This window comes from Diplodia corticola (genome assembly GCF_001883845.1).
Source record: "Diplodia corticola strain CBS 112549 chromosome Unknown scaffold36, whole genome shotgun sequence".
Lineage (NCBI taxonomy): Eukaryota > Fungi > Ascomycota > Dothideomycetes > Botryosphaeriales > Botryosphaeriaceae > Diplodia > Diplodia corticola.
Window position 1 is genome coordinate 253747 of NW_017971515.1, and position 10034 is coordinate 263780.

At 57.0% G+C, this 10034-nt stretch overlaps 3 protein-coding genes across 3 annotated transcripts; 1 reads left to right on the forward strand and 2 right to left on the reverse strand.

The window, feature by feature from the left end:
- Window positions 1–327: 327 nt before the first annotated feature.
- Window positions 328–1286, reverse strand: BKCO1_3600081 (tho complex subunit 5; the record flags this gene model as incomplete). Its single annotated transcript, XM_020274954.1, has 2 exons — window positions 328–369; window positions 426–1286. The coding sequence occupies 2 exons, from the start codon at window positions 1284–1286 to the stop codon at window positions 328–330; spliced, it is 903 nt and encodes a 300-aa protein (XP_020129065.1).
- A 1497-nt stretch (window positions 1287–2783) lies between these two features.
- Window positions 2784–4347, forward strand: BKCO1_3600082 (hemolysin-iii family protein; the record flags this gene model as incomplete). The annotated part of the gene is made up of 2 exons (XM_020274955.1): window positions 2784–2942; window positions 3007–4347. 2 exons carry the CDS (start codon window positions 2784–2786, stop codon window positions 4345–4347), a joined length of 1500 nt encoding a protein of 499 aa, XP_020129062.1.
- A 4011-nt stretch (window positions 4348–8358) lies between these two features.
- On the reverse strand, window positions 8359–9730 carry BKCO1_3600083 (nuclear pore protein; the record flags this gene model as incomplete). The annotated part of the gene is made up of 2 exons (XM_020274956.1): window positions 8359–8777; window positions 8842–9730. 2 exons carry the CDS (start codon window positions 9728–9730, stop codon window positions 8359–8361), a joined length of 1308 nt encoding a protein of 435 aa, XP_020129063.1.
- Window positions 9731–10034: the final 304 nt, after the last annotated feature.

The following is a 10034-nucleotide window of genomic DNA, read 5'->3' on the forward strand; positions in this document are numbered from 1 at the left end:
ATTGTCTGTGGGCGTTGTCAATCTTCGCCAAACGTCGAAGCATGATAGAGTGCTGAGAATTTGTTCAATGTCACTACGATTCCCACTAAGCAGAGCTAGTGAGATTATTTTTTGACATTAACTGCTCTGCCTTATGGCCTTGCTAATATGCCGGAATGAGGGGTCTTGCTTCACTCATTATCTTTCGTACCCCCTTACGTTTCTCGTAACGCCGTGCTAGATGTAGAAGATTCGAACCGGTGTGTTTGGTGATCCCAGACGCCATTTACCATGCTGAAGTACGAGATTCGTACGGCCATCTGCCCCTCGTATCTTACGATGCCAACCCTAGTACTCTTTTTGAAACGTTTGCTCGATGGGCTTGGCAGCCTGAGGGTACTTGTGTTACCATTGAGGCCGTCTGAAACGAATAGGGTTGTGCTTACCTCGATGAACTTTTCCAAACTTTCGTCCAATTTCGCCAGGTCCTCCTTTCTTTTGTTGTTCTCCGCAATCAATCCCTGCTTCTTCTTCAGCAAGCCCTGCCTCTTCTCCTCTAACGCCAACCTCTCCTTGTGCTCTTGTTCGATCCTGGCCTTCATCAAGGCGTCTTCGAACATTTCCTCCTCGTAGGCTGCATCCTCCTCTCCCCCCTCCATCCCCACGTCCTCGCCCGCTTGCTCTCCACCCTCCGCCATCTCTCGTCTCTCCCCGACGGCCTTTTGCGCAGCTTCCCTACAGCCCTCGACCACCTCGGGAAAGGCGGCCACAAACTCCTCTTCCGCCATCAGCGGCAGCTTCTGATACGGATGGTCGTAGCCTTGGCAAGCCTTGATCTCGGACTCCAGATGCCGCTGCTCGTAGTACAGGTTCTGCAGCGCCAGGTGCAGCGTGTCGACCTCGTGGCGGGCGTCGGCCGTGGCGTGCTTGGTCGAGCGCACGCTCAGCAGCGCCTTGCGGTTCTGGTTGCGCACCGCGGCGAGGTGGGCGTGCAGGGCTTTCTGCGCCGACGATATCTGCTCCGCGACGTCGGGCGGCATGTTCTGGGTGCCGCTTTCGGAGGACGGCGAGGTCGGAGGCGGTAGAGGGTGCTCGGCGAGCACGGCGAGCAGCGCGTCGCATTGCTGCTGGGCGAGCGAGGCGGCGTCGAGGACGGCGCGCAGGTCCGGGTCGGCGATGATGTCGGCGGCGGTCATGACGGCGGCGGTGGGCGCGGTCAATGGCGTTGTTGCTGGTGCGGTGCGTGGACGAGGGTCGGCGGCGGGCAGAAGACGCGTCGAAGTTGCGCGCGGTTGCACGGCCGGCATGATGGCGGGCGGCGGCGCCCGTGCGTGCGGCCCGCGGGCGGGGGCCGTTTGATTGGTTACTGTGGTTGAGACGCAAGGTGCGGAGATTCAAGTCGTGTCCACGTCCACAGGATCCTTTCGCAAGGGTCCTGGCTGACGACGTGAGGGTGAGAACCGGCGCGCTCTGTGCCACATTGCTGATGCTGCGCCATGGACATTCCATCACTAAGCACTTGGTCGCACAAGATTAACTACTTTCTTCTCTTCATTACTACGGGTAGTGAGATGGCGCAACACAGCTCGGAGATCAAACGCGCTGAGACACGGTCCAATTTCTGGGAAACACCCGGGACTCGCGTATCAACGGTGTTATCTCTCGTCCGGGGAACAGCAGCCCCTATAAGCACGAAAGACGGGAACATAGGGATGGTATTGGCAGAAGCCTCCTGCAGAAGCCTCCTGTAGGAGCAGCAGCAGTCGATCGACGTAGTACGGGATAGATCTGCGTGGTGGCCAATAGCGCGGCAGTTCGGCAGGGAGCAGAGCTTGGTCGGGCAGCGCGGGCAGTGGGCAAATTTCAGTTGGGAACTTTTAGGCGCGAACGGACCCCAATATCCCTTCGGCCTTGGCCCGGATGCGCGCATAAAGAACGAAAAGCTTTACGCGCAATCGGCCAACACGTCCGCGGACCGGCCGAGCTGCAACACCATCAGCTTACCGGCCGGTGCCATCAGCTTAACGGGCGGTGCACTCGCACACAACACCGTGGACCGCGGTCGGACACGGTGGGCTAACTACATGCAAGGCGCAGGGCGATAAGGCGCGCTCGGGCTCATGCTGGTGCATGCGGGCGCGGAGTCTTGGGGCAGTCTTGGGGCATCCATGCGCGGCACCGTAGCCGAGCGGCGGCCTGTAAGGCTGGCGGGCTGGCGGACCCTCAGTCCCTCATCAGTGCCTCACCCACCGCGGTGGCAACCCGCACGCAATGCGCCGCCCAGGGCCCAACCGCCGTGCCGCCCACCCCCCGCGCACGCCGCTGCAGGGGCGCTGTGCGAAGATGAGCAGCGATGAAAGCGGGCTTTGAGCGCTGTCGTTGGTGGCTTTGGCGGCGGCGGTTGGTTGCGTTGCTGCGGCCCACGAGTCAGCTTCACATGCCCAAAGAGGCTCCAGGCCCGCCCCACCAGGCGCGGCGTGCAGGCACACCCTAAGGTTCTACCACATTAAGCCCGCACTCGCCGCCAGCCCACGCCGCTCCTTTCCCTTGCCCACGTGTAGATACTTGCCGTCTCTTCCAGCCAGACCCCTCTTTATCTGCAGCCACGCCCCAGGACGCGTCCGCTCCCAATCCACGTTCCCTTTCTCGTTTCGCCGCCGTCTCAGCTGCCGTCCCAGCCGCCGCCCGCCAACTATTTTGCACCACCGCCGCCCCTCCACCACCGACGTCAGCATCCTCCTCTCACCGCACCCCTCACCCGCTTCCCTACGTGCCTACCACCGCGCTTCCACCGTCCGCCCACCATGGCGTGCACGGTCACCTCCATCATGACCGAATCCCACGAGGAACCCATCAGAGCCACCACCTCCGGTCTCGCTGTCCGTCGAGAAGAGCTGCGCCGGCGCAGACACTCGTCCTACCACCGCCGGAACTGGTCCATGGAGGACAATGTACAGGTCTTGGTGCGTGCGCCTGCAACGTCGTGTGAGCAAAGTCCGAGCGGAGATTAATCTGACTAAATTGCAGGTCGACCGATTCCTGCTCGAGCTCGAGCGTCGCCTCGACTTTATAGAATCCTACGGCCAGCTCAGGCTGGACGTCGGAATCGAGCGCGCCTACAACACCCTTCACGCCGTGCGCGACTCGTGCTCAAACGTGCGGGATGACGTAATTGACGCGGGCAAGCGCCGCGCCAGTGTCTTGGTCACCACCCTGGAGACGATACACCAGGATGCCTTGGCGCGGAAGGAGACCATGGAGCAGAAGGTGCACGAGGGCATCCGGTTGCTGGAACTGACGCTGGCCGACTTCGAGGCCCGCGCCTACGCCATGAGGGACGCTGGTGTGAGGGCCGTAGCCCATGACATTTACGACGAAGGCCACCGAAGGATGCACGACGCCAAGGTCAAGGCAAAGGAAGTGATGGGCGAGGGTCTGGAGAAGGCAAGGCGGGCCAAGGACAGCATGAAGACGAGCGTGGAGCATGCCGTGGTACACGCATTGGCAAGAGCAAAGGAACACGGCCTGATCAAGTACGAGGATCTCCCGGAGCCCTGGCGCGTAAACCCCCATATCCTGAAGGGTTACCGGTTCCACGAGGACAAGCTGGACTGCATCCTGTCCGTCTTCAACATTTCCAACGAATCCTTCAACATCTGGTCTCACGCCATCGGCCTGGTCATCGTCCTGTCCATTGCCTTTTACTTCTATCCCACCAGCGTCAACTTTTCCATGTCGAGCAAGTCGGACATTTTCATTGCCGCCATGTTCTTCTTCGCTGCCTGCAAGTGCCTGGTCTGCAGCACCATGTGGCACACCATGAGCAGCATTTCCGAGCAGAAACTGATGGAGCGCTTCGCCTGCGTCGACTACACTGGAATCTCACTCCTCGTGGCCGCCTCCATCATGACGACCGAGTACACCGCCTTCTACTGCGAGCCCGTGTCCCGCTATATCTACATGGGTACCACTTTCCTGCTCGGCGCCGGCGGCGTCATCTTGCCGTGGCACCCGACCTTCAACCGCGCCGACATGGCCTGGGCCCGCGTCTGCTTCTACGTCTCGCTCTCCTGCACCGGCCTCATCCCTGTGTTCCAGCTCATCTACGCCCGCGGCCTTTTCTGGGCAATTTACTTTTACGCTCCCATCGTCAAGTCCCTTGCTGTTTATTTCACCGGAGCTGTGCTCTATGCCGCCAAGATCCCCGAGCGCTGGTGCCCTGGCATGTTCGACTATGTTGGTGGCAGCCACAACATTTGGCATGTGGCGGTGCTCGGCGGCATCCTTTTCCATTATATGGCCATGCAGGAGTTTTTTGCGCAGGCCTTCCTGCGCGCACAAACACAACCGCAGTGCTCAGTGTATTGATTGTATATAAGCGTTTTCTATCGTTTTTTTTTTTCGCTCTGGTTTCTGTTTGTCGATTTTTTTTGTCCTCTGAAAATCACACCGCCGTCGCTTTTTCATTTAACCGTCCAGCATTAGCAGCGTACATTGCATAATCACGGGGTGGCCAAGATTTTGCGCGTAGAATAGAGGATGGGTTGCATTGGCATTGGGAGCATGATCGTCCCTGTCGTTCTGCAAAGAGATAGCATTCGCTCTAGAAGATGTTTGAGTAGCGTCGCAAAAACCTCTTGGGGAAGAGGAAAATTAGAGATTGTTCTCTGGTATGGTGGTTGTTGCCATACTTGTTTGACATGAAATGTGTTTGTGATAGAGTCCGTGTCTGCGTCGGTCATTAATGTACATGCACAAAAGATCGTCCGCCTAAAGTTGAAGCTTTACGTCTCCCGTAGTCGGTCTCCACATGTCTTCCATGAAGATAACGACAGCCACTCTTTGTCCAGGCGTCTGTTTCCACCGATCTAACAGTAGAATGTTTGGCAATGCCGCAAAATCGACCGCTTTGCCTGCTCTGCAACCGTGCGCCGCGGACAAAGGGAACAACAACAAGCGTGGATGCAAAGGAGCGAAGGCGCAGAGATCCGTGAGGGACCAATGCAGGAACGGCTATCAGCGGGGTAAAACACTAGGAGCAAGCGTTCAAGCGCTTGAGCATTTCCCCTGTGACTAACAGGGGTATGCTAGTGCTTATGCCTGATGATCATTCTTTGGCGCGAGAACTTCACGCGTGCCTGCATCATGAAGGAAAGTAACCCACCCAGATCTGTAGTGGAATCTTACATCTGGATGAATTTGTATAGTGATAAAAACTTAGATTCGTATCCGGGTATCTCCATCCACTACTCATGCGGCAAGGTTGTTTGAACGTACATCTATGGAGGGACATCTGCTTCGACTGCCCATGTGGAGGATCGCCGTGGCTCAATTTCTTTCCCAACTGGCTGCAGCTCCGCCAGGGACCTTGCGCCAATTGTGCCATCTAACCATGATATTTGGATGTTCGGTCAAGCGGCGTGAAGGACGTCACTTTGTACGCTTTCCAGCTTGGGGGGCCTGGCCCTGTGAGAAGGGTGTGTTCCAACAAATCACGTAGACAGCTTAGTCGTTGGAGCAGGGTCTAGGAAACCTACCGAGCTGCCTCCTTTTCGCTTTCATACTAACACACATGTCCCGCATCACGGTCATGTATTACTTGCTACAACAGAATATAAACGGGCGGTACCGCATCAAACAAAAATATGAAAATCTTCTTCCTTCTAGCCTTCGTCTCAGCCCTATCACCACCATCCGCTCTTGTATCTATCTCCCCTCTCCTGCTACATCTTGGTTTCATGATATGCAATTCGCTTCCTTCGCGGCATCTCCTCTTTCCCCTTTTCCTTCTCCCTCCCCTGCTGCGGTCTCGACTGATCATGATACGCAATCCACTTCCTCTATTTTCTTCTCCCCTTTTCTTCTGCTCCTCATTACCCATCTCCAAGTGCAGGAGGCAGCGGACCAACAGCGTCAAACGCGGCCTGACGATGAAAATCCCTGGAGTCCCTTCTCCCTTCTCCCTCAGAGTTCCACTGGATCGGCGGCGTCTATCTAGAGCAGCTAAGGCTTGTTACCACGCCGCTTGCTCTTGTTTGGCGTTCCTGCATGTTGAACTCGAGGCCTCTGCGGAGGTTTTGTTGTTCTGACTGTTGTAGTCGTTGGTGATTGCGGCGGGGGGATGCTCTGACCCTAGCCGCTAAGCCTCAACCGGAATAGCCCAGTGCGCCTGTTTCCTATTTAGGTCGGCTGTACGGCTGGATGCAACCTGTGCGTCCTTGAACGCTTCTAAAAGACAATTGTTGCCCTTACGGTCCTCACGCCAGAATGTTATCGTATCAAAAGACGTCGCGCGTGAAGATCGAGCCGGTCTTGGCAATACGCATGTCAAGAGGCCAAAAAAAAGAACCGCCCGACGAGAGATTCGAACTCTCAACCCCTCGGTTGGCTGATAGTGCTTATAGTTAACTAAAAGCCGAGTGCGCTAACCGATTGCGCCAGCCGGGCAACTGTGATGGCCAGTTGACGAATAGTGTATATAACCAATCATTGCATGAACCGGGGTAGAGTCAGAAAACACGATAGTCCTCATCGAGGCGTGAGTGCAAGAATTCGAAAGAGTTATCTCTAGCCAACCAAGCTGGTCAGGTGTTGATCACAGTTACTGTCGCCAGAGCTTTTGTAGGCCTGGCCATGGTTAAACCTGCTGTCGGCAACGAATCTTCTCTCGCCATCTACGCGAACATTACTGCGCCCCAGCTCCCAATCCAGTTTGCTGAAGCTGCTGCTGCTATTGTGTTCGTTCACCTGCTGCAGGCTGGACAAAGTAGGGTAAAGGGCAGAAATACGAACAGCGGCACGCCTGACCTGGTCACCACGACACTACTACCGCCGCTACGTCTACTCCCGACGCCGATAGATATGATCCGGACATCGACGGCTACTAAAAGTTACTATGAAGAGCTGATGGGTGAGCTCATGTTGACGACGTACGTCAACTTCGCGGGCTCATTTCGATGCAGATACTGACTTTTTGAAGAATCATTGCTACGGCATCCGCGATGTGGACGGCTTTTGGAAAGCCCTTCCTTCATGAACAGATGTCTAGACAACCTTTCTTCATATGCAGTCGGAGAAGATAACCGATCATGAATGTATATTTAAATAATCTTTCTTCGTGGCTCGATTTTGTTCACGGCTCCCACGTTTCCAGAGCGTCATCTCTATTCCTGATTCCCAAAAGCTTCTTCTTCCGTTCCACATGCACGCGGTGAGAGTCCAGCCGGGGAGAAGGTTTCCACTCCCAGATTTGTTCGATGAAGGGTTTGAGTGACTTGGTGAATTCGCAAACCGTGTCGTTATCATAGACATTTTCGTGTGGAAACGGGCAGGTCTTGAACTCCATGAGCTTGCGGTATATAGAGTGTTTGCACTCCAAGTCACATTCTCAGTGCTGGACCGTCCGTTATCTATCCGGCAAGTAGGAGAGATCCTGCAAGAGAACAAAGTTGTGAAGATCACACCATTTCCTGATTTTCGTGTTGTGGTATTTCTATAGGCAAAGTCCCCTCATATCTTGCTTTAGGTATCTGTTTACCAAGCCGTAGACACAATTCAGCACATCATCTATGAGCGAACGCGCAGAATCGAATCTGAACAAATATCAATTGAACAGCTTTGGAATAAAAATCGAAATCTGTACTCCTTACCAAGAAGGCCGGGTGGAAAGAAGCAATTGCTGTCCTCCGGATCCGAAACTTTGCTTTGGTTTACAAGTTTACTGGCTGCGGTCACTTCAAGATCTCCTGCCTGTTGCCGAGCTAGGCACTCCAGGTCTTCTTGACAGCCAACCCCCCAATAGATGAATAGCAGCTCCTCTTGACCGGGCTTGTAGTAGAGGGGTTAGCCCATGTAGGTGGACGCCCACGTAACAATCCAGGGCCTGAGGATACCCGATCACAGTACTTTTTGGAAAGCACGGTCAAGTCCTTGACAGCTTCGAACGACGGTGGACCCACGGGAAGCTTGGCGAAGCGGAGGTGGGCGATGTCGAGTAAGGTGGCGAGAGAACTCGGATCGTCCTCGGGAAGCGATATGTTTTCGTGCCATTTCCGTCATCTTCGGCTTCCTTGAAGCCACCAGCGAGCATCCGCCTCCAAGAGTCGGAAACCAAACTCATGATATGAGAAGACGCAAGGGAGATCTTCTGTACGCCCCTGTCATAGACCGTTATACGAACGTCCCTGTTTTGAACGAGGTGAAGCGTCCCTGGGGTGGGTTCGGAGGACGCATTGTCGGCGTCAACGTCGTCAGGGTTGGAGTTGCTGTCGTCTGTGCGGCCAGACATGGTTCATTGAGAGCGAGAGGCTTCTCGAATGATCCGGACAGCCTGCAAAGTCTGCTTCAGTGTCCTCACTCCACCTCGTTCGTAGATGCAGGTCAGAAATGCCTCTTCTGCCTCTCCATGTGCCGGACATGCGAGTCCAGGACCGGCGAAGGGATACATGTCAGCACCTTCTCGATCTTCCCCCACAACTCGGGCGCGAAGTTGCAGCTCCCAAAGTGGGTGTGGCGGCAGTCGATTAACTCGACCCGCTTGAGCCTCTCGGCGAACTCCTCGATGCTCATCTTCACCTTGGTCGGATCCTCGCGGGAAGGGCTGAGGCCGTTCTCATGGAGGGAGATGATAAAAGACCCCAGCACCGTGGCGTCACACTCCCGGTCAACGTCCACGCCGCAATGGCAGCAGACACTGGCAGTGTCCGGAACCGTGTAGGAAGCCAAATATCTGTCCTGGTAGCCGTAGCACGCGTCCTGGAGCAGCGAAATCGTCGCCGTCCGCACGCTCATAATGCTCTCTACACCACGCCAGTCAGCAAGTCGGCACCACGCACCACGAAACGGACCAGAGGCCAGACGCACCCAGAATATCCGGCGGGAACCACGCCAGCCCACTCTCCCCATCCAGCACCTTGCCCACCGCATTCACCAGCCTCCCCTTCTCATCCACCCGCACCTCCCTCACCAGCCTCGTCGCCAGATCCGCGAAGATCTCCTGCTCCCCAAACGCCCACGCGATCCACAACCACTCCTCATACCCAGGCACGCCCACCTTCTTCCTCTGCGCCCCCACCCACATCGACAGCCACGGCTGAAACGCCCTCGCGGCGCCATACTTCTCGGCCAGGACAGCCACGCCGAGCAGATGCCTGAAGCTCAGCTTCGCCGGGATCAGACTGAAGCGCAGGTGGGCAATGTCCAGCAGGATGGACAGGGCGGTGGCGTCGTCGTCGGGCAGCGCGACCTCGCGCGGGTCCGCCTCGGAGGCCGGCTCCTGGGCCTCCTTGAAGTGGCCGTCGGGCGACAGCATGCGGTCCCACGCGTCGCACACGAGCGTCATGGCCTTGGCCGAGCACACGAAGACGTTCTCCACCCCGGCGTCGTTGCGCACCAGCAGCCGCGTGTCGCCCTTGAGGTCGAAGTAGTACGTCTTGCCCACCGGGCTCTTCTCCCCGGGCGTGTCGTCGCCGTCGCCGTCGCCGCCCAGCCCGTCGCCCAGCCCGTCGACGCTGCCGCCGCCGTTGACGCTGCCCGCGCGGTGGTCGCGGCTGACGCCGTCCGCCTGGCGGCCGGTGGTGCCGAGGCCACGGCGCTCGCTGCCGCCGCCGCCGCCGCTCAGGCTGCCGCTAGAGGGCCGTTGGAGCGGGCGCACGGCCAGGGCGATGGCGGCGTCGTCGGAGCTCTCTGTCATGACGGAGAAGCGCGAGGTCGAGTCCTGCAGCTGGGTGTTGGTGGTTGTTGCTTCTGCCATGATGTGCTCCGAGCGCGCCGGCGGGAACGGTCGATCTGGCTTCTTTTTTTCTGCCTTCTCCCGGGGGCGGGGGGGACGGGGCGCGGTCAAAGCTTGGACAAAGGAAAAAAACGGGTTGGCGTTGAGGTGTTCCCTACCCGAGAAGAGGTAGAGGGGTGGAAAGGAGTGAGAAGTGCTTGATGAAGGACTTGATCCTGCGGCCAGACGCGGTGAAAGATCGAGGTGGAGCCGCCAGTGGCACGCGACAACGCATCATCGGCCGATCCGCACTAATCCATTCTGGCAGGCGCAAAGAAAAAAAAAA